General features: G+C 44.6%; 1 protein-coding gene across 5 annotated transcripts in view; it reads left to right on the top strand.

Moving 5' to 3' along the window:
* The first annotated feature begins 758 nt into the window (after positions 1-758).
* Positions 759-21,078, top strand: part of Sirt5 (sirtuin 5) — a 32,763-nt gene continuing 12,443 nt past the window's right edge. Inside the window, exons 1-4 of one of the 5 annotated variants that reach the window (XM_028867732.2) lie at positions 759-865; positions 9,769-9,914; positions 10,865-10,998; positions 18,734-18,959. In XM_028867732.2, coding sequence (XP_028723565.1) covers positions 9,800-9,914; positions 10,865-10,998; positions 18,734-18,959 — 475 coding nt within the window. In that variant the 5' untranslated portion in view covers positions 759-865; positions 9,769-9,799. The other 4 variants (XM_028867734.2, XM_028867733.2, XM_037205771.1 and 1 more) reach the window with 4 other exon arrangements.

Here is a 21,078-nt window from a genome sequence, read left to right as displayed (position 1 = left end):
GTGCCAGAACCCATGGGTGCTGGAGGGCTGCATATTGGGTCTGTGGACCATGGAAAGTTGCAATGAGGAGCTGTCTCTCTCCCAGTTCTTCACTGATAGTGAAGAATTAACATATGGTGGTAGCCATCAGAGCATACCAATTACCAAAAGGACTGGCTGCAGATGTAGCTCAGTAGGAGAGAGTTTACCTAACATGAGGTTCAGTATCTCCAACACCAAAAGAAAAGAAAAGGAAAGGGAAAAAAAGCAGCGGAATACAACACTTTTGTCCAGGTAGGCTTCTAAGTGGGCAGAGCGTCCAGCCAATGGGACATTTGAGATTTAAGCTGGGAAAGAGAAAGATAAATGTGAACTGATTCGCTCCCAAGATCTCAGATGATTTCACCTTCTGGTCCACTGGGCCCATCACCAGTATTTAGAAAGGTGGAGAAGTCCCCTAAAGCCGGTGAATCTCGGCACCAGCAGTAGTGAACCACAACCTCTCAGGTTAGAGAGGTTTGGGCTAGCCTGGAACCGACTCGCCAGGGTTTGCCACAGAAATTCAAGGGAAATGACTCTGATCTTGCTAAACTCTGTACTGAAACTGCCGTCCCTCAGTGTGCTCAAAGAGGCAACAGGGCAGGTGGCAGTTCATGACCCATCTGGGAAGTGGAATGAACCTTGGAAGGCCATAAAGATGCAAGCAACTCCCTGTGCTTTCCATTGATTCGTGGTCCCACCAAAACCTCAAAGCAAAACAGAGCACGGCCCAGGCCTCGCTCCGGGTCTCCGGCAGGCGCCGCTGCAGCCGGGGCGGGACACCAGGACGACGAGCACTCCGCCCCGCCGCCTCTCCTGCCTGCTCTATCCACACCGCCTTCTGCAGGTGCGTCTAGTGCCGGCCTCGGGGGTCCCGGCTTTGTCCCGGCTCTGCGCGCCCCACCCCGCGCATGCGCGGACGGGCGCCGATAGGGAAGCCAGCGACTGGGTGGGTGGCGGGATGGGCGATGGGCGGGAGAGAAACCGAGGGAGAGCTGGGCCCCGGAAGGCGGTGACCTGGAGGAAGGGCACTTTGGCTAAGGTGACAGGGGCAGGCTGGAGTGGTAGTGGTGGGAGTGCAGAGAGGGGCGGATGGCGACACAGTCTGAAGGTAGAGCCGGAAGGATTTGATGATCATGGCAGCAGAGAAATGGGGAAAGGCTAAGGCCACGCCAGGAGCCGGGAGGATGGTGCCCCAAAGTTTTGCGAGTGGTGTGGGGGCTGGGACGGGGGGTTAGGGACGCAGTTTTCTGCTCTGGGAAGATGGGAGATCAGGAGCAGTCAGCTGCAGACAGGTTGGAGGAAAGCCCCCAAGCGTCGGTGCTGGAAGCAGGGCACGCACATGGCCGGAGAGGTTGGGTCCTAGGCTGTACCCTTTTTTAGGTTTTCATGGCAGGTAGCCTTGACAGGAGCGGGTGTGAGTGGAGCCAGCCAGCGCTAAAGCCTGGGACTGGTGTATTGATCTCATTTGTGGAGCTTTTGGTGTCCAATGAATCTTTACCGACAGCCTGTGAACATTTCTGCCAGTACAGTTGCCATGTCGTCCGTCCCGTGACTTAAAACTGCATTTCAGTTGACAAGAGATAACTGTGTATATATTTCTGGGGTGCAATGGGGTGTTTTGATATATGCATGTATTATATATAGTAAGACTAAGCCAAGTGTCTAGCATCTCGATATTTTTTAGTGGTGAGAACCTTTGTAGTTTACTTGTTTCAAAATTTTGAAATGTGCATTACATCGGTATCAACTATGGTTACTGTGCTGTGCAAAAGACCAGGAAACCGTATTCTTTCTTGCTGAGAGTCCGTGCCCTTGACAAACATCTCCATGCCCCTACATTGTCCCCCCTCACCCAGCCTTTGGTAACCATCATCTGTTTTTTGTTTCTGTGAGTTTGACTTTTCTAGACTCCACAGTGTATATGCTTTATATACTCCACAGTGTATATGCTTTATATACTCCACAGTGTATATGCTTTATATACTCCACAGTGTATATGCTTTATATACTCCACACTGTATATACTTTATATACTCCACAGTGTATATACTTTATATACTCCACAGTGTGTATGCTTTTCTATACGCCACAGTGTATATACTTTTCTATACTCCACAGTGTATATACTTTATATACTCCACAGTGTATATACTTTATATACTCCACAGTGTGTATGCTTTTCTATACGCCACAGTGTATATACTTTTCTATACGCCACAGTGTATATACTTTATATACTCCACAGTATATATGCTTTTCTATACTCCACAGTGTATATACTTTTCTATACTCACAGTGTATATGCTTTTCTATACTCCACAGTGTATATGCTTTCCTATACTCACAGTGTATATACTTTATATACTCCACAGTGTATATACTTTATATACTCACAGTGTATATACTTTATATACTCCACAGTGTATATACTTTATATACTCACAATGTATATACTTTATATACTCACAGTGTATATACTTTATATACTCACAGTGTATATGCTTTATATACTCCACAGTGTATATGCTTTATATACTCCACAGTGTATATACTTTATATACTCACAATGTATATACTTTATATACTCACAGTGTATATACTTTATATACTCACAGTGTATATGCTTTTCTATACTCCACAGTGTATATACTTTTCTATACTCCACAGTGTATATACTTTTCTATACTCCACAGTGGGTATGCTTTTCTATACTCCACAGTGTATATACTTTTCTATACTCCACAGTGTATATGCTTTATATACGCCACAGTGTATATACTTTATATACTCCACAGTGTATATACTTTATATACTCCACAGTGTATATGCTTTCCTATACGCCACAGTGTATATACTTTATATACTCCACAGTATATATGCTTTTCTATACTCCACAGTGTATATACTTTTCTATACTCACAGTGTATATGCTTTTCTATACGCCACAGTGTATATACTTTATATACTCCACAGTGTATATACTTTTATATACTCCACAGTGTATAGACTTTCATATACTCCACAGTGTATATACTTTTCTATACTCCACAGTGTATATACTTTTCTATACTCACAGTGTATATACTTTTCTATACTCACAGTGTATATACTTTTCTATACTCACAGTGTATATACTTTTCTATACTCACAGTGTATATACTTTATATACTCCACAGTGAATATACTTTTCTATACTCCACAGTGTATATACTTTATATACTCCACAGTGTATATACTTTCATATACTCCACAGTGTATATGCTTTTCTATACTCCACAGTGTATATGCTTTTCTATACTCCACAGTGTATATACTTTATATACGCCACAGTGTATATGCTTTATATACTCCACAGTGTATATGCTTTATATACTCCACAGGTCAGTACACCTGCCCTGCTGCTGTGCTTAGCTTATTTCACTTACGTTAGTAAGGTCATCCACTTTGTTCCAAATGTATGGTTTGAAATATTTTCTCCACTATGGAAATGACTGATTCCTGCATCAACCTGTTTGCCTGTTTTTGCTTTTATTACCTGTGTTTAGGGTCCTAGCTAAGAAATCATTGCCCAAGCAATGTCAGGATTCCCATCTCTTTTCTGCTTGTAGTATCAGTTTCAGGTGGTGTGTTTAAGTCTTTAATCCATTTCTAATTGATTTTGGGGGGAGTCTAATTGATTTTTATATGTGATATGAAGCAAGCAACAATGAAACCTGGTCTTGGTGGCTCACATCTGTAATCCTAGCTATTATAAAGTTGAGACAGGAGAATTGCCATGAATTCCAGCCTGGACCGCATAGTGAGTCCTGAGCCAGTCTGGGGTATAGTATGAGATCCTGGGTCAATCTACTTCCCCGGTTGCCCAGCTCAGATATTCGTTCTGGCTGACTTTCCTCTCCTTCTGTTTTTAGCTTCCCAAGCTTCCTGTGCAGTGTCTCTCATCACAACAGAGACAGGTGACACTGGAAGTGCCAGCATGCTTGCGTCTTGTTTTTAATTGGGGTTGACTGAGGTACAGTGCACACACTGTCAACATCACCGTCTTTATTTTACAGCTTACAAGTTGTCAAAAAAGCATGTCAAAAATGAGGATACAGAACTTCCCATTGTTCTAATGGCCTCTGTCTGCTCACCCTGACCAAGACAAGGATGGGATTTCTATACCTATAGCTTTCCTTTTTCATCATGTAAATGGTCTCAGAGTGTGACTTTCGTGTTGGGCTTATCAGCATTGAGTGTAGTTTATTTTCATTGTTTTTATTTATGTATGTGGGTGTTGCTTACACGTATGTGTGCCATGTGTGTGCTGGTGCCTATGGGGGCCAGAAGAGGATCTCCGAGAGCTAGCGTTACAGATGATTGTGAGCCACAGTGTAAGTGCTGGCAATGGAACCTGGATGCTCTTACTGCTGAGCCATCTCTCGCCACCCCTAGCATTGTGTTCTTGTTTTATTTTCTGTAAAGCAACTCTATTTTTGAAATAATTTAAGGCTTCCAGAAATAATGCAAGCCTAGCTGGGTGGTGGTGGCGCATACCTTTAATCCTCGCACTTGGGAGGCAGAGGCAGGTGGAGCTCTGTGAGTTCGAGGCCAGCCTGGTCTACATAGGAGTTCTAGTACAGTCAGGGCTACACAGTGAAACCCTGTCTTGAAACAAAACAAATTTAATGCAAACATGGTTGACTTACTGTGTATTATTTACCCAGTTTCTCCCAATGGTGCATCTTACCTGACCGGAGTACAGTGATCTAAATTAGGACATTTACTTGTCTCCTACCAACTAGTGTAGCTACACTTCTAACTAATGAACAGTCACATTTTGCAAGATGTCTCACTAAGGTCCGTTTTCAGGCGAGTGGCCCCCTGGAGACAGTTTCCCAGGCTTCACCCTTCGTAATTTTGCTGTGTGAGGAGTGCTGCTGATTATGCTGAACAGGGCCCTTCAGCTGGGTCTGTGTGGTATTTCTGGTAATTACATAATGTGTCTTGGGAGAAGAATCATACACAGGCAAACCTTTGCCCTTCCCATTGCATCATCTGTGGGAGGCAGATGAGGTCGCCAGGTCTTCCTGCTGGTCATGCTGTCCTGGATGGCTTGGCCCAGGTTGAATTGGCATGTTTTTCACGGGGGAGCTGCTGTTGCACGCGACTCTAAGGAACCTCAATTCGTGGGGTTGAGTGTGTGAGCAGTTTGTTCTCTTTCTTGGAACAGTCGTCATTCTGTGAAGAAGCATAACTTGTTCACTTGTGTATAAGTTGATGGCGTTTAGTCTGCTTCTGTTTGGAGTCAAGAACTATCTGATAGGCCTTGGTGTCCTGTTACATATAAACCATGCCACAGAACACCAACATCAGGCAAGGCCACACGTGACCACAGTGAATCAGGAGAAAACCCAGACTGCTTGATAATCCTGTCCCAACTGAGATACAAGTAAGTATGTTGTCTACACCAGAATCCAAAAGCCTGCTGCTTTCCAACAATCTCTTACTTGTCAATAATGACCCCTACAATGTCCATAGCAGCCAGACACTTATGTGACCCCTCCCCCGTGCCCTCACAGGAGCCTGAACCTTCCCATCAATCCTTTGAGACACTTGCAGCCTTGAGTGTGCTGGTAAGCAACTTTCCACGAAGCTGCTCCTTCATCACGGGAAAACAGGGCTGGAGAGATGGCTCAGAGGTTAAGAGCACTTGCTGCTCTTGTAGAGACCCAGGTTCAGTTCCCAGCCCCCATATGGTAGCCCACAGCCATTTATAACTCCAGTTCCTCCTCTGAACTTCTAGGGCACCAGACATGCAGGCATGCGGTGCACACAAGTACATGCATGCAAGCAAAACATTTGTGCACCTAAAATAAATGAATAAAAATAAAATTAACACCCTAGAAGACACTGACAGTCTGAGCAAGATATTCACATAGATATCGAAACCCTGGCTTCTTTTTTTATTTCTGTATATACTGTTTCCCACCCACACCCAATCCTTTCACTGATTTCTTAGGAATTCTTAATTTTAAAATAAACATCCTAGTAAGTGCCAAATTTTTGTCAGTCCCATCTCTTACAAAGTACTAATTAACCTTTTCCCTCCAAAATTGTGTTCTGGTGATCTCTCTTATTCTGACTTTTAAAAACTGGTCAAAATCCACAGAACATAGTTTACCATCTGTATTAGTTCCTTTTCTCATGGGTGGGACAAAGCACCTAGCAAAGCCACTTACGGAAGGAAGGGTTTATTCTGGGTCACAGTTTGGGGACAACATCGTGGCAGGGAAGGCATGGTGACCGGAGCGGGAGGCAGCTGGTCCCTCTGCATCTGCAGCCAGGAAGCAGAGAAAGTGAATGCTCCTCGACCCCAACTGGTGGGATGGTGCTACCCACCTTCGGAGTGGGTTTTCCCTCCTCCATTAAACCTCGTGGGTGACCTCGGAGGTATGTTTCCATGGTGATCTAAATGGAGTCAAGTTGGACAATGCAGATAACCACCACACTGTCCTAACCATTTTAAAACCACTGTGCAGTCATGGTTGGTGGCTGGGATATTCTTCCCCAGAGCTTTCTTCATCTTATAAAACTGAAACTTTTTACCCATCATTTTTAAATATACCTCAAATACAGTAAAAATAACTCTTTGGGAGTGTAGACTTCTGTAAGCTCTGATAGACATTGCCATGTAACTGCTACCGTGATGGGGACACAGGGCACATTCATTGCTCTCCTTTGCCACACGTCTGTATTTCCTACCCTTCCATCATGACCACAAACAAATTAGTCTTTGTTTATTTTGGAATGTTGTAGGAATACAGTCCTGAATTCTTTACAAAAATCTTTGTGGACATGAATGAATGTGTATGGACATAGTATATGTGTACAAGTGTGTACATGTGTGCTTGTGGAGGCCAGAGGTCACTGTTGATTGTCTTGCTCTATTCTTCTTATTTTTAAAAAGTTGAGCTTTTTTTTTTCTTTCTTACATTTATTGGTGTGTGTGGGTAAACGTTCATGTCACTGTGAAGGTCAGGGGACAGCTAGTGGCAGTTGGTTCTCTCATTCCTCCATGTGGGTTCTGGGGAATCAAACTCAGGCCATCAAGCTTGGTGACAAGCGCCATCTCACTGGCCTTTATTTTTGGTGGCAGGGTTTCTCACTGAATCTTGAGCTTGCCTAGTTGGCTAGGCTGGCTGGCTGGCCAGCCAATTCTAGTCTTTCTCCATGTGTCCCCGCCCCTCTGTGCTGAGGTTACAGGCTTGTGCTGTCACCCCTGAGTTTTGATATGAGTACCGGAGATTTGAATTTGGGTTCTTATGCTTGCATGGTGAGAATCTTACTGACTTAAACTGATGTAACCTCCCCCTGGCCCTGCCTTCTTTTTGAATAATAGCTGCATTGCACACTGCAAATGTTTTTCCTTGCTTATTGAACTTGTTTCTATGGGTGGAGATTTAGGCCTGTTCCAGGCTCTTCTACTAACCCAATTCTCTAATGTCTGTAGATAAAGTCATCTTGGATCAATCCAACTGTTGTTGTCTCTGTTTGAGCCAGGGTCTTCTATGTAGACTAGACTGACCTAGAACTCACTATGTAGACCAGGCTAGCTTTGGCTGCTTGAGTGCTGGGATTGCAGGAATATGCCTCCATGCCCAGCCCCCATTTTCCTCTTACAAAATTTCTCAAGTAGAGACTTTTACTAAATGAGCCTCACAACTGACAAGTTTCATTGACCCATTGTCACCCTCATCTTATTTATTGTGACAGTATACATAGCCCATCTGTTTGGGTGGGAGCTCCCCTCAACCCCTGGCACCCTGGCATCCCTATACTCAAAGAGTCTGGAATGTCTGGAAGGAGTCTGGTGGAAGATCCCCCTTGGCTCTCTTTCCCATCTCTTTCCCCAAACCCACCCCTTCAAAGCCCGCCAAACACAGCTCCTCCCCAGAGAGGCTCAGCACTCCCACAGGGGATATATAAGGGCAGAAAACAGACTTCTGGTCGGTCTCGCGTCCCAGTCGCCTCTCTTTGGGGCCAGGGAATCATCCTGGAGCGCTTTACCCATTAAACCTGGACTTTCCAGTTTGGTCTGATTCAGTTTGTTGCGATGGTGGAGAGGCCTTCAGGAGGCCTCAAACTTATCACCATCTAGTTCAGTTTTCAAAACTCACTTTGCCATCAAAACTCTATTATCAAAAGATCAGGAAGGGAGCTGGATCAATGGCTTAGCGGTTGGGAACCGCTCCTGCAGCACGTCGGGCAGCTCACAACTGCCTGTCCGCACACATATGCACACATAGACATAATTAAAAATAAAACATAGATTGGAAAAAGGTAGCCAGGTTTTAAAAATGTTTTGTACTGTTACAAATGCAGCAGGGTTTTTGTTTGTTTGCTTTTTGTTTTTTAAAGAATTCTTATGTTTGGGGCCAGGAAGATAGTTCAGTCAGTCAAGTGTTTGTCTTGCAAGCTTGAAGACCTATGTCTGATCCCAGAACCCATGTTAAAAAAAAAAAATCTAGGTGTGGGGGTGTGTGCTCTAGGGAGGCAGAAACAGGTAGATCCCTGAGTCTCTTAACTTACTCTGCAAGTTCTAGATCCTGTCTCAAATTCTGAGGATAGACACCTTAGGTTGTCCTTTGGTCTCCATTTCACACATTTCACACATTACACACATTACGCGCGCACACACACACACACACACACACACACACACACACATACACAAACACACACACACTCCTCATGTTTAACACTTTCCCAAGCCTCTACAACCATGATTCCAAACATGAGTGGCCATCAAGATTACCCCGTGGCTTGTGGGCTAGGCCAGGTGGCTGACTGTGGTCTGGGGTGACCTGGAAGCTTGGCATTCCTGAGGCTCTCAGAAGTGACTGTAGGTGTACAGCCCCACGTGAGAGCACTGTATAGCTGAGCAACAGTCCAGAGCATGAGTGAAAACAACCAGGCTGAATATCATGACCTCTGTTGCTAAAGACTTCAATTAAGGGTGTTCTTTTTATTTTATCTTTCTCCTTTTGTTTCATTTAGTCTTGCTTTTTTTTGTCTTGTTTATTTTTAAGACCGGCCCTCATGTAGCCCAGGTGTGGTTCTGAACTCCCTGTGTTGCTGAGGATGACCTTGAACTCCTGCCCTGCCTGCCTCCACCATGTTAGGGCATTTCTACCAAAATAGTCCCTTACTCACCATGAGCTCACTGAGGAGTTTTCGGCTTCGCTATTGCCATGTTTCCTTTTTAGTTCAGTGTTCAGTGAGTCACAAACTAAGGACCTGATGGAGCTCCAGATGCCTGGTACAATCAAAGCCCTGGGTTTCATCTACCCTCAAAAGCTTAAAAAATATTTCTCTCAGCATGGTGGCATACAGGCTTGTAATCTCTGGCTTTGGAGGCTGCAATAAGAGGAACATTATTCAAGGCTACCCTGTAATATGTAACCAGATTCTGTCTCAAATAAATAAATAGAAATAAAATTAGAAATTGTGAGATGTTTGCTACTTTATTCTAACAGATTTCACAGTGAGTGTTGTTATGAGCACATTTAAAGTAGGCTGGACTAACAATGTTCAGCTGGCTGAGTATTTTTTATGAGATTCTCCACTTAGGACTAATTATCTTGAATTGAGTAGCAAAACGTTTGTACTTATATACATGCAATAACACCTCTAACAAGACAAAGACACACCGTGTATTTGAATGTTTCATGATTGTTTCTGTGTTGTTCTATAACTTTTCTAAAGCCTGCTGGAGTAGCACTTCAAAGAAAACCTGATGCGCCCACTCCAGATTGTTCCAAGCCGATTCATTTCCCAGCTGTGTTGTAGACTGAAGCCTCCGGCCTCCCCACAAAGCAAGATCTGCCTCACCATGGCTCGTCCAAGTTCAAGTAAGTCATCCTTATAAATGCCTGTGCTGGTCACGGTGCCGAGGAAGCTTTAACATGCTTTTTACAGGGCAGGTGAACATGAGGAGAATTTTAGACGTTTGGCATCTGGTGGGCTCGGCCACAAGCACAAAGGCTTTGTCCTGACTTTCCACAAGAAATCTGGATCCATCAACTCTTTTACATTTGCACAACTGTGCTCTGCAATAAGAATACACCAAGCAGCCCACAGAACCAAGTATACAGAGCATAAGCACTTCAGATCACACAGAGGGCTCAAGGTGGAGCTGAGATAACATGCTAGGTGTGTGCCCAAAGCCCTCATGTCCTGGAGATACCGTGTGCCCACCGGTCAAGTGTCCCAGATGATGTCTTCATGGCACAGGAAATGTTTTTTAAACTTTATTTATATAAGGGAGAGGGACATATGTGTGCCAGAGTGTGTGTTTAAGTCAGAGGACAACTTGTAGACATCTGTTCTCCTACCACCCTGTGGCTTCCAGGGATTGAACTCAGGTCATCAGGCCTGGTGACAAGTGCCCTTATTCTCCGAGTCATCTCACCAGCCCTGAGGAATGCTTTTTATTGGAACATCTTAAATCTTTCTTTTTTATTTGAAGATTGATTTATTTAATGTGTATGAGTGTTTGCCTGTATTATGCATGTGTGTGCCTGGTGCCCACAGGGGCTAGTGTTAGTGCAGAGGGCCCCAGATCCTCTGGAACTGGAGTTAGAGATGATTGTAAAGCACCATGTGGGTGCTGGGAACTGAACAGCAGTCCTCTGCAAGAGCAAAAAGTACTCTTAATTGCTGGGCCATCTCTTCAGCCCCTACTGGAGTATCTTACAGTGTAAGTTTATTCAGTGTCAAATTTCATGCTATAGAGAATGGATGTGGAATATAAATGTCCCATTGGTACTCTGGATTGACGCAGGTTTTATTTTCTGTTTAGATATGGCAGATTTTCGGAAGTGTTTTGCAAATGCAAAGCACATAGCCATCATCTCAGGGGCTGGTGTTAGTGCGGAGAGCGGGGTCCCAACTTTCAGAGGAGCTGGAGGTTATTGGAGGAAATGGCAAGCTCAGGTTAGTAATGCTTCCAGGATCCCAAAGGCTCTTCTGAATGACACTGTTATGGAGGTTGATTCAGGGGCAGTATTTGAAATTGGAAGTAACTATTTTGTCATGTTGGTTTTTGTGTTAACAAGGCTTCTATGATGACTACAATAGCAAATTTGGGGCCAGGGAGACGGTGTCGTGTGTAAGAACACTTGCTGTGCAAGCATCAAGCGTGAGGACCTGAGTTTGACTCCCAGCACCCACATAAAGAGCTGGGCATGCTGGGTATGCTTGGAACCCCAGCATTGGGAAGTAGAGACAGGAGGGTCCTGGAAGCTTGCTGTCCAGCCAGCTTAGCCTAAAGGGCAAGCTTCTAGCTCACTGAGAGATTGATTGTGTCTCAAGGGAATAAGGCAGACAGCAACAGGAAGACACTCAGTGTCCTCTGGCTTCTGAAAACGCATGCATAGATGTGCACATCTGCATACTCATGTGTATGAAACATGCACACACACACACACACACACACACACACACACACACACACACACTTCACCCTAGAAAGGGAGTGCACTACAGACCAACGTCATGATTGTATCACTGTCTGGTTGAGTTGAAGGAGTGAGGTTTTACTGGGTTATACCAAGAGTATGGGTGAGGGGTTACTGTAACTAACAGCAGTATGGGTGAGGGGTTACTGTAACTAACAGCATCCCTGGAAAGCAGACCTCACCATGAGTGATGACTCCCATGCACTGTGACCATGGTGCATAGGACCCCAGAGTTCCTCCATGTGCCTTGCAAGCAGCTCTGTAATCTGAACATCTTTCTCTTGGGGAGGTCAAAGGTCAGCATCTCAGCTCACAGCGACTGATTACTCCTTTTTCTTCTGTTGATTCTCTCACTGTCCAGAAAAGTCTAAGTTCTTTTTAAATGCTATATTCTGTGGGTTTTTGAAGTGTTTGAAGATTACCTACCTACCTGAAATATATCGCTGTATATCTAGAAAACCTAACTAATATGACTATACATTTGACAATTATAGATGACTGTTAATTTGTATTTTTCTAACTATACATTACATTTTTAAATGAATTGTATAAACATAATACCTTAAAGAAGAGTAGAAATATACATATAGTTTAACAAAGTTGACCTTAAATTTGTATCAGTCGACCAAAATCCATACCAGTTTAAAGTATTTTGTTATTAACATTTGTTTTTTGAATTAAAGTAGATTCAGTAATTTACCCCTTCTCCATCTTTTCTACACCATGTCCCCCTTTCTTCCTTAGAAAGAGATTGACTATGACCGTTAACCATTTATAACCAACCCCCTTTAAATAAAAACAAACATCCATAAACAATATTTTGGGAATTTGGGCATAGTTTTCTATACTACTTTCTGCTGATTGGGAGTGCTGGTAATCTTATGGGGATCTTGAGAAAATTTAGAATATGGTCAAGTCCTGACTGGGGTATTTTGTGTGGTTGGTCCATCTTAGCCAGTAGCCTTGAAGCTGTTGTGGATGTTGGATCATCTGGGCCATGGTTCTCATTGGAGACCTTTTAGGGGGTCTTAGTCAATCAAACCGTAATAACCTAGAAGGGATCCACAGCTTCTCATCTTTTGTGGAAGCAAAAGCAGAACCTCTTTTTCCAAAGCTACATATCTTTAGTCCCAAATTTTGAAGTCAAGATATCTTTAAAATATATGTGTTGATTTAACTTAGTAGTCCCCACAATCAAATGTCTCTCTGCAGTTAGCTCATTAACAGTCAAAAATTCAAAGAAAACAATAATATACATAATCCAGACTCTCTGTGTATTTTCCATCTCTGCGTGGCTTATTTCTTTTATATTATTTTTACTCTTACTTTTACAAACTATTTCTTTTTATAACTGTCTATACTCTTTTCCCTCTCTCTCCCAAGCTTCCGTACATTTTTTAAATACACTGTGACCCATTTAATGGTTTCTTTTTGTCTGAATCTGTCTTTATTGTGTTCCTGTAATCATTTTCTGATCGTTGTTTTAAACTGCTAAGCAGGTGTGGCTAGGACCAAAGTGGTGGCTTTAGCTTCTGGCTCCACCCTGTTCGGCTTTCCAACATGGTGGAGATACCCAGGATAGTCAGGCTTACTCCCCCAACTCTGGAGTCTATGCTGCCACCAGGTAGTGTACAGCACACAAACCTTTTTCATCTGTGTGAGTAAAAGCTAAATCCACCACAGGGTGTGCTGTGCGGCTTGGAGACGCCTCTGTGTACCGCAGCAGGAATCTGCCATGCTATGCTCAAGCCTGAATGCCAGGGTGTCTCTGTACTGCAGCCTGTATGAGAGACAGGCTAGGAAGCTGTTTTTGGCTCTGTTTATGTGTTTTAGAACCCTTTTAAAGCTTTTTTTTAAGTCTTCTGTTGATTCATGCCCCACATTGGGTGCCAAATGTAGCCAGAGGCTTTTCTCTGTCCTGTCCCATCCTGCAGCCACTTGTAAAATAATCACTCAGAGGCTTAATAGTAATTATAATTGTTTGGCCAATCACTCACGCTTATTATTAACTAGCTCTTACAACTTAAATTAACCCATTTCTATTCATCTGTGTATTGCCACATGGCTGTGGCATTACTGGTCTGCTGGCATATTGTTCCTTGGGTGGCTGGATGGTATCTTCCAGACTCTACCTACTTCTCCATGTATTTCTGCTTGGATTTTCTGCCTGGCTGTATCCTGCCTTGCTAAAGGCCAAAGCAGCTTCTTTATTAGCCAGTGGTAGTGAAACATATTCACAGCATATAGAAAGACATCCCACAGCATGGTAGTTTGAATGAAATTGGCCCCTATAGGCTCATAGGGACGGTGCTATTAGGAAGTATGGCCTTGTTGGAGTAGGTGTGACCTTGTTGGAAGAAGTGTGTCACTGGGGATGGGCTTTGAGGTTTCAGGTGCCCAAGCCATGCCCAGTGTCACTCTTTCTTTCTGCTGCCTATAGACCTAAATGTAGAACTCTCAGCTCCTTCTCCAGCACCATATCTGCCTGCATGCTGCCATGCTTCCAACCATGATGATAATGGACTAAAACTCTGAACTGTAAGCCAGCCTCAATTAAATGTTTTCCTTTATAAGAGTTGCCATGGTCATGATGTCTCTTCAAAGCAATAGAAACCCTAACTAAGACACCAAGGAAGCCAGAGAGGGCACTGGGTCCCCTGGAGCTAGAGTTATGGGCAGTTGTGAGCCATCCAGTGTGGATGCTGAGAACTGAACTTGGGTTCTAACAAGAGAAGCAAGTGTTCTTAACCACTGGGTCATCTCTCTAGCCCCTGCTTGGTTGGTCTGTTATTTTATTGTTTAGTTTTTTGTTAAAATAGACATACAGATGAATTTACCCATTTTTAGTGTACCATTCAGTGAGTTTTAGCAGACGGATAAAGTTATATAGTCAACACCATGGTTATAACACAGGACATGTTTATGTTATATACAGTCCTAGTTAGCTTTCTTTTGCTGTGATGAAGACCATGACCAAAATGCAGCTCTGGGTTTAATGAAAAGGGTTTACTTTTAAAGCAAAGGGTTTACTTCATCTTACAGCTCTCAGGTCACAGTTCACCACTGAGGGAAGTCAACGCAAGAGCTAGAGGCAGGAACCTGGAGGCAGGAATTGATGCAGAGGCCATGGGGGAGTGCTGCTTCTTATAGTACCCAGTACCAACTGCCCAGGGGTGGTACCACCCCCAGTGGGCTGAGCTTTTCCACATCAATTATTAATCAAGAAAATGCCCTACAGGCTTACCTATAGGCCAATCTGATGGGGGCATTTTCTCAGCTGATCCTTCTCAGATGGATTGTGACAAGTTGACAAATACCTAGGTGGTATACACGTATACAAGTACACACATATACAGCTACAGGTGCTTTTAAACAACACACATATGCACGCACATATGCATATCTCCACACACATACAACTACAGGCACTTATACACAAACTACACATAAATGATAGTGTTCTGTTACTATAGCAGATATCTGATATTTGGCTTATAAAGAGAAAAGATTGAATTTGACTCAGAGTTTTGGAAGTTTTACTCTATGATCCATGGCCCTGTTGCTTTGGGGCCTGTGATGAGAAAGCACATCACGGCAGGGATCATGGGGAACACACAACAGAGCAAGAAAAAGGATGACGCCACAAGGGCCTCATGGTCTCCTTCACGTTATTCCCAGTGACCTAAACTCTCCCATTAGACCCCACTTCTCAGAGGCTCACATCTTTTCATGTGTGCCAAGCTGGGAGCCATGCTTCCAACATGCTGGGCCTTTAGAAGACATTCCAGACCCAAACTATAGCGCTGGTTCTCCAGAATATTCCATTCTGGTCCTTTGCCTTCTTCTGTTTCCTCCTACTCCTGCCTCTCCCCCCCCCCCCACCCCCTCAACTTGGGAAATCCTTAGTTTTTAAATCTTTCTTTCTTTCTTTCTTTCTTTCTTTCTTTCTTTCTTTCTTTCTTTCTTTCTTCCTTTCTTTCTTTCTTTCTTTCTTGTTTTGTTTTGTTTTTCGAGACAGGGTTTCTCTGTGTAGCTTTGCACCTTTCCTGGAACTCACTCTGTAGCCCAGGTTGGTCTCGAACTCACAGAGATCCGCCTGGCTCTGCCTCCCGAGTGCTGGGATTAAAGGCGTGCGCCACCACCGCCCGGCTTTTTTTTTGTTTTTTTGAGACAGGGCTTCTCCGCGTAGTTTTCGGTCTGTAGACCAGGCTGGCCTCGAACTCACAGAGATCCACCTGGCTCTGCCTCCCGAGTGCTGGGATTAAAGGCATGCACGACTGCCTCCCGGCTCATTTTTATTTTTAATTGTATGTATGTGGGTGGGCTGCTGCAGATGCACGTGGTGCCCTTGGACGCTAGAAGAGGGCATTATGTCTTCTGCAGCTGAGTTACAGGTGATTGTCAGCAGCCTAATGCAGGTTCTGGGAAATGTGCTTGGGCCCTCCTAACTGTCTCTCCCATCCTGGAAATCTTTCGTTTTAGAGAGCAGGGAACTTCATGTGCTGTGTCCATTGTCAAGCTCCCAGCCGCAGAATGCTAGCACCTGATGCAGGCTTCATACATTTTTGGTTAGTTGAGTGAAGACAAAATTAACCACCTTAGTGCCTGCCTTGAAGAATCCGCAGGGCTTTCTCACCGAGTGCAAAGCAAGCACTGTCCCTCCTTCCTCCTAAATGTTGAAGCAGGAGAAACTGGGATGCGCTGGCACTCCTCAGGCCCAGGAGGGGAGTAAGGAGTAGAGGGCTCCAAGAGTCCAGTAAGAGAGAAGGACCACCAGAGGCGTCCCGGGGACAGCAGCAGGTGGCAGGAAGAACTGGGAAGGGCTGTTCTGGTGTCAGAGGAAGCTCAGAGTTTGCCAGTACGCAGAGAGGTCAGAGGGCACATCTGATTCCAACCCTGCCCCAAAGCTCGTGTATGTGGTCACAGTTCATAGGTTAATAGCACAGATGCTCCTGGCCAGGGTGTCCTAGGTGTTGAGAAGGAGCACAGGGTCCTGGATGGCCATGCACTGTGCCTGCCATGACTCTCAAAGGGAGGGTACTGTCCCTGCTTGGGGTGGAGATGTCTCTGCTTGGGGTGTAGACGTGCCTATGAATGTGGAGCACCCATGATAAGCTTCTTTTCAAAATTAACACAACCTGGAATGAACTTGTGGGTTGTGTGCACAGTTCAGTGTGGACCTGAGGTAGCAGGCAGGATACAGAACATGTCCATGACCGTTAAGGATTACCTTGTCCACTTCCTGTCAGCTTCCAGCTCAGACAGCTGTGCTGTGCCTCTATCACAGAAAGAACTCTGTCTTAGAAGAGGGCCAGTGCCTCAAGTGCAGATATTTCATGTATTCTATAATAGGTATTGTTTTTATGTGTATGTATGCATGTATTTAATGTGGCTCACATATGTGTATGGCTGGGTGTGCGTGCGTTTCTGTAGAGGTTGAGTATGTATTATATAGCTGTATGTATGCATGCATATGTGTTTGATTATCTTGGTGAGGGCTGGTCATCTAGGGTACCACCGAGTTCATTCCATGGGACGAAGAATTAATTGTATGTCCTGGAGTGACTTACAGGAGACAGAAGCCACTGACAGTGTGACAGAGGTCTGAGGCGGGGACACGCCCCGCCCGCCCCACTGTGGAAGCAGAGACCCGAGGGTCCCGAGGGAAAGTGGGTTGTCATCCTGGGGGCAGTGAAGTCAGTCACAGACTGAAGCAGAGCCGGAGGGACCTGCGGCAAAGAGGAAAACAACAAAGGGACAAACAACCCCTGTCTCGGTGGGAGGCCCTGGAGGCGGAGCCCGCCAGAGGCTGTCTGGATGTTTTGTAGGCTCTTGGGAGCCTCCCCTGCTGGCCTTTTGTGGCAGTTCTGTCTCCTGGGGTGGGAGGGAAGTGGGAGGGTGGGGGAGTGGGGGGTGCTGTACCTCCCTCCCAAGAAAGGAGCGGCTTTCTTAACGGGGCTAGGCTTTGTTTTCCAGATTGGCCCAAGTTCTCCTGACCTTTATATATATATATATATATATATATATATATATATATATATATATATATAAAATTTATAAGTAATTATAAGTAATTGTATATATATAATTTATAAGTACATAGCCATATGCATGTGTGTAGTTTTTTTATATGTACATACATACATGCAGTTTGTGTGTAAGTAGATGTAATGTATCCATATAGTTATATGTATGTTTGTATATATTTGTTCATGTATAAGTACATGTAACTAAATGTTCATGTTTAGTTTTATACATGTGTACTTCTGAGTGCATGTAGCCATCTGTACATAGATGGATATATTGTATAATTGTGTGTGAGTATATACATATATATGTGTGTGTGTAGTGTGCATGTTATAACATGTAGCTACATGTTGTATGTGTTTATATGTGTCTGATTGTATGGGTATAACTGTATGCTTGTATATAGTTATGTGTATGCATGCATATGTATATGGCTTATGTATAATAAATACATGTAGTTGTATATATGCATGCAGTTGTGTATATGCAAATATTTTTGCATAATCATAGTATAAATACATGTGACTATGTATATGTTGTGTGTATGCATATATATATAGGTAGGGTTTATGTATAAATATGAATATATGTATGGGGTAACTATGTTTGTGTACATACACATATGTGTAGTTTGTGCACAATACATTTAACTGTATGTAGTTGTGTAGATGTGTATAGTTGTATGCTGTGTGTCTGTATGTGCTGTGTTTTTAATTGTGTGTAGGTATGTGTGTCTGTACATGTGTGTATATAATTGGTACAGTTGTGTGCTGTGTGCTTGCTTGTATGTGCTGTGTTTTTAGTTGTGTGTAGGTATGTGTGTCTGTGTATATGTGAGTTGTTGTGTGTCTAAGCTCCTTTCTGTACCTGATGGATCTCACAGGGGCATTTTTCATTTCATATTTTTCTTGGAGCTCCCTCACAATGATATTGAATTTTTATTTCTTAGAGCTCTATGGGAATAAATTCAACCCCAGACACTTTCCCAAATGTCGCTTGACTTCTTGTCATAACTTGTGAGATTAGTGAGGTGGGTTACGTTGCCTCTGTCTCATCAGCAGGGAAAGTTAAGAGTGACCTGTCTAAAGTCCCGGGTTGGTCCCGGGCTACACAGTCTAGCCAGACCTACGACTGCCCATCTCCACCTCCACAGGTCCCTCACTGACCTCTGCCTTTCCCCTCAGGACCTGGCGACTCCTCAGGCTTTTGCCCGCAACCCGTCGCAGGTGTGGGAGTTCTACCACTACCGGAGGGAGGTCATGCAGAGCAAGGAGCCCAACCCGGGGCACATAGCCATTGCCCAGTGTGAAGCTCGGCTGCGTGACCAGGGCCGCCGGGTTGTGGTCATCACCCAGAACATTGATGAGCTGCACCGCAAGGCTGGCACCAAGAACCTGCTGGAAATCCACGGTGAGGGAGACCAGAGTTTTTTGTTTGTTTGTTTGTTTTTGTTTTTACAAGACAGCATTTCTCTGGGTGTAGCCCTGGCTGTCCTGGAACTCCCTTTGTAGACCAGGCTGGCCTCGAACTCACAGAGATCCACCTGCTTCTGCCTCCCAAGTTGCTGGGATCAAAGGTGTGCGACACCAAGGCCCTTGCAGGAGACCAGATTTTAAAACAGTCTCTCCACCCTACACTGCTTCACACCAGTCCCTCCCCCAGGATGTTGTGGCACTTCCCTTGGGGACACACTGGTGCCCGATAGCACCTGAACAGCGCCTACAGGCAACAAGGGACACCACTCACTTGTTATTTCCTGCAACCTGCTAGTTGGAGTACGGACTGAGAACCAATAGTGTCAACTGCTCTGGGTTTCAGTTAGACAGGTCCTACCTGGACACACCAAAACAGAACCTGCGTTTCTCCCAAGGCCCCCACTGCACAGTATCGGGTGTTATCGGTGTTCCTGTACTCCCGAGAAGCGCTGTCTACACAGTCACACGTCCCTGCTCCTGGGACATCTGTGGAAGGAGGCTGTGCTGTGACACAGCTACCCAGGGGGGCAAGTGTTATGACATTGTATGTGGGCGCCAGTGTTATTAATTATTACTATTCGGGGGGTGGGGTGGGGTGGGCGTGGGTATCCCGAGTGTGCAGTGAACCACGCTGGCATGATGGGCAGATGCAGCCGTGGACTGGCGGGCATGGCGGCGGGGCAGTGGGTGGACATTTACAACCCAGAGGCTGCATCCTCACAGAAATGGTTTATTATAATAGAGAGATGAATAGAAGGTAGGAAAGATGGAGAGGAGAGGGGGGGGGGTGAGGGTTGCACACCATGTAGGAGTGGAGGGAGCGAAGGGGAAAGGCCTGAGTGCTAGGACCACTGCGGCTTCAGCAGGACCAGACATGGCCAGCTGTGACTTCAGCCTCCTGGGGTGTTTACTTATTTGTCCTTTGTCCGCAGTAGGAAATTTGTCACAGAAGCTGTCCTGCTTCACCCTAGAGCCCGAGAGAGGGGTGTTGGCCCCGGCCCCTATCTGTATCAAGCTCACCCTGTTTGTAACACCCGTGGAGTTTGTCTTCTGTCCCTCTGGCTTCTTTCTGTGTAGATTTCTGCCCAAGGCTGTTAGTATCATATCCACAAAACATAACCCCAAGGAATGCATTTCCTCGTGTACAAGTTAAGAAGCAGCTCACCCATGTTGTCTACCTGCGGTGAAAAGCACGTTCAGCCCGCTCAGGGTCACCTGATACAGAACGCTGTTCTCTGGTTAACATTTACCTTCCTCTGGCTCTGCGCTGTTTGCCACGCGTTTCTGCTTATTTCTCAGCAATGCCCACATGTGACTATTTTCCCTGCCATGCACAGAGTGAAGGCGGTGGGATTTTATTTTATTTTATTTTGTCCTGGTACAAATAGTGAGAACTCTTTTCTGGGGTAAAAATAAAAAAACTCCATATCATTGAATTGGATTATGACTTTAAGATACATAAGCTAAGTGTTGACTATACTCACCTATAGTCTCAAATAAGTGGGAAACTGAGGCAGGAGAATGGTTGGAGTCTAGAGTCTAAAGTCGGGACCAAACTGAACAAGATAGCAACACCCTGTTTAAAAAAAAAATCCCTGGGCTGGAGAGATGGCTCAGAGGTTAAGATCACTGACTGCTCTTCCAGAGGTCCTGAGTTCAATTCCCAGCAACCACATGGTAGCTCACAACCATCTGTAATGAGATCTGGTGCCCTCTTCTGGCCTGCAGGCATGCGTGCAGGCAGAACATAGTAAATAAATAAAAAAAGAAAAAAAAATCCCTGAAATAGTTACTTTTTTAAAAACACTGTGACTGCGTGCCTGGAAAAAACAACTTCAGAGAAAGGCAGTTTATCTGTGCCGGGGTCTGAGGTGGCACAGTAAGCGTGGATTACTTTGGCTCGTTGTGTGAGGTCTGGTTATACTGCAGCAGCACTCAGGGAACAGAGAGGGCTGAGGTGCTTCTTTTGTGCCTTTTTATTTTATTTTTTTCCATATAGGGTCTCTCTGTGTAGCCCTGGCTGTCCTGGAACTCAGTAAGTAGACCAGGCTGGC

Source organism: Peromyscus leucopus, chromosome 5, assembly GCF_004664715.2.
Source record: "Peromyscus leucopus breed LL Stock chromosome 5, UCI_PerLeu_2.1, whole genome shotgun sequence".
Taxonomy (NCBI): Eukaryota; Metazoa; Chordata; class Mammalia; order Rodentia; family Cricetidae; genus Peromyscus; species Peromyscus leucopus.
The sequence above is the reverse complement of the archived record's forward strand: the minus strand, read 5'-3'. Positions and strand labels throughout refer to the sequence as shown.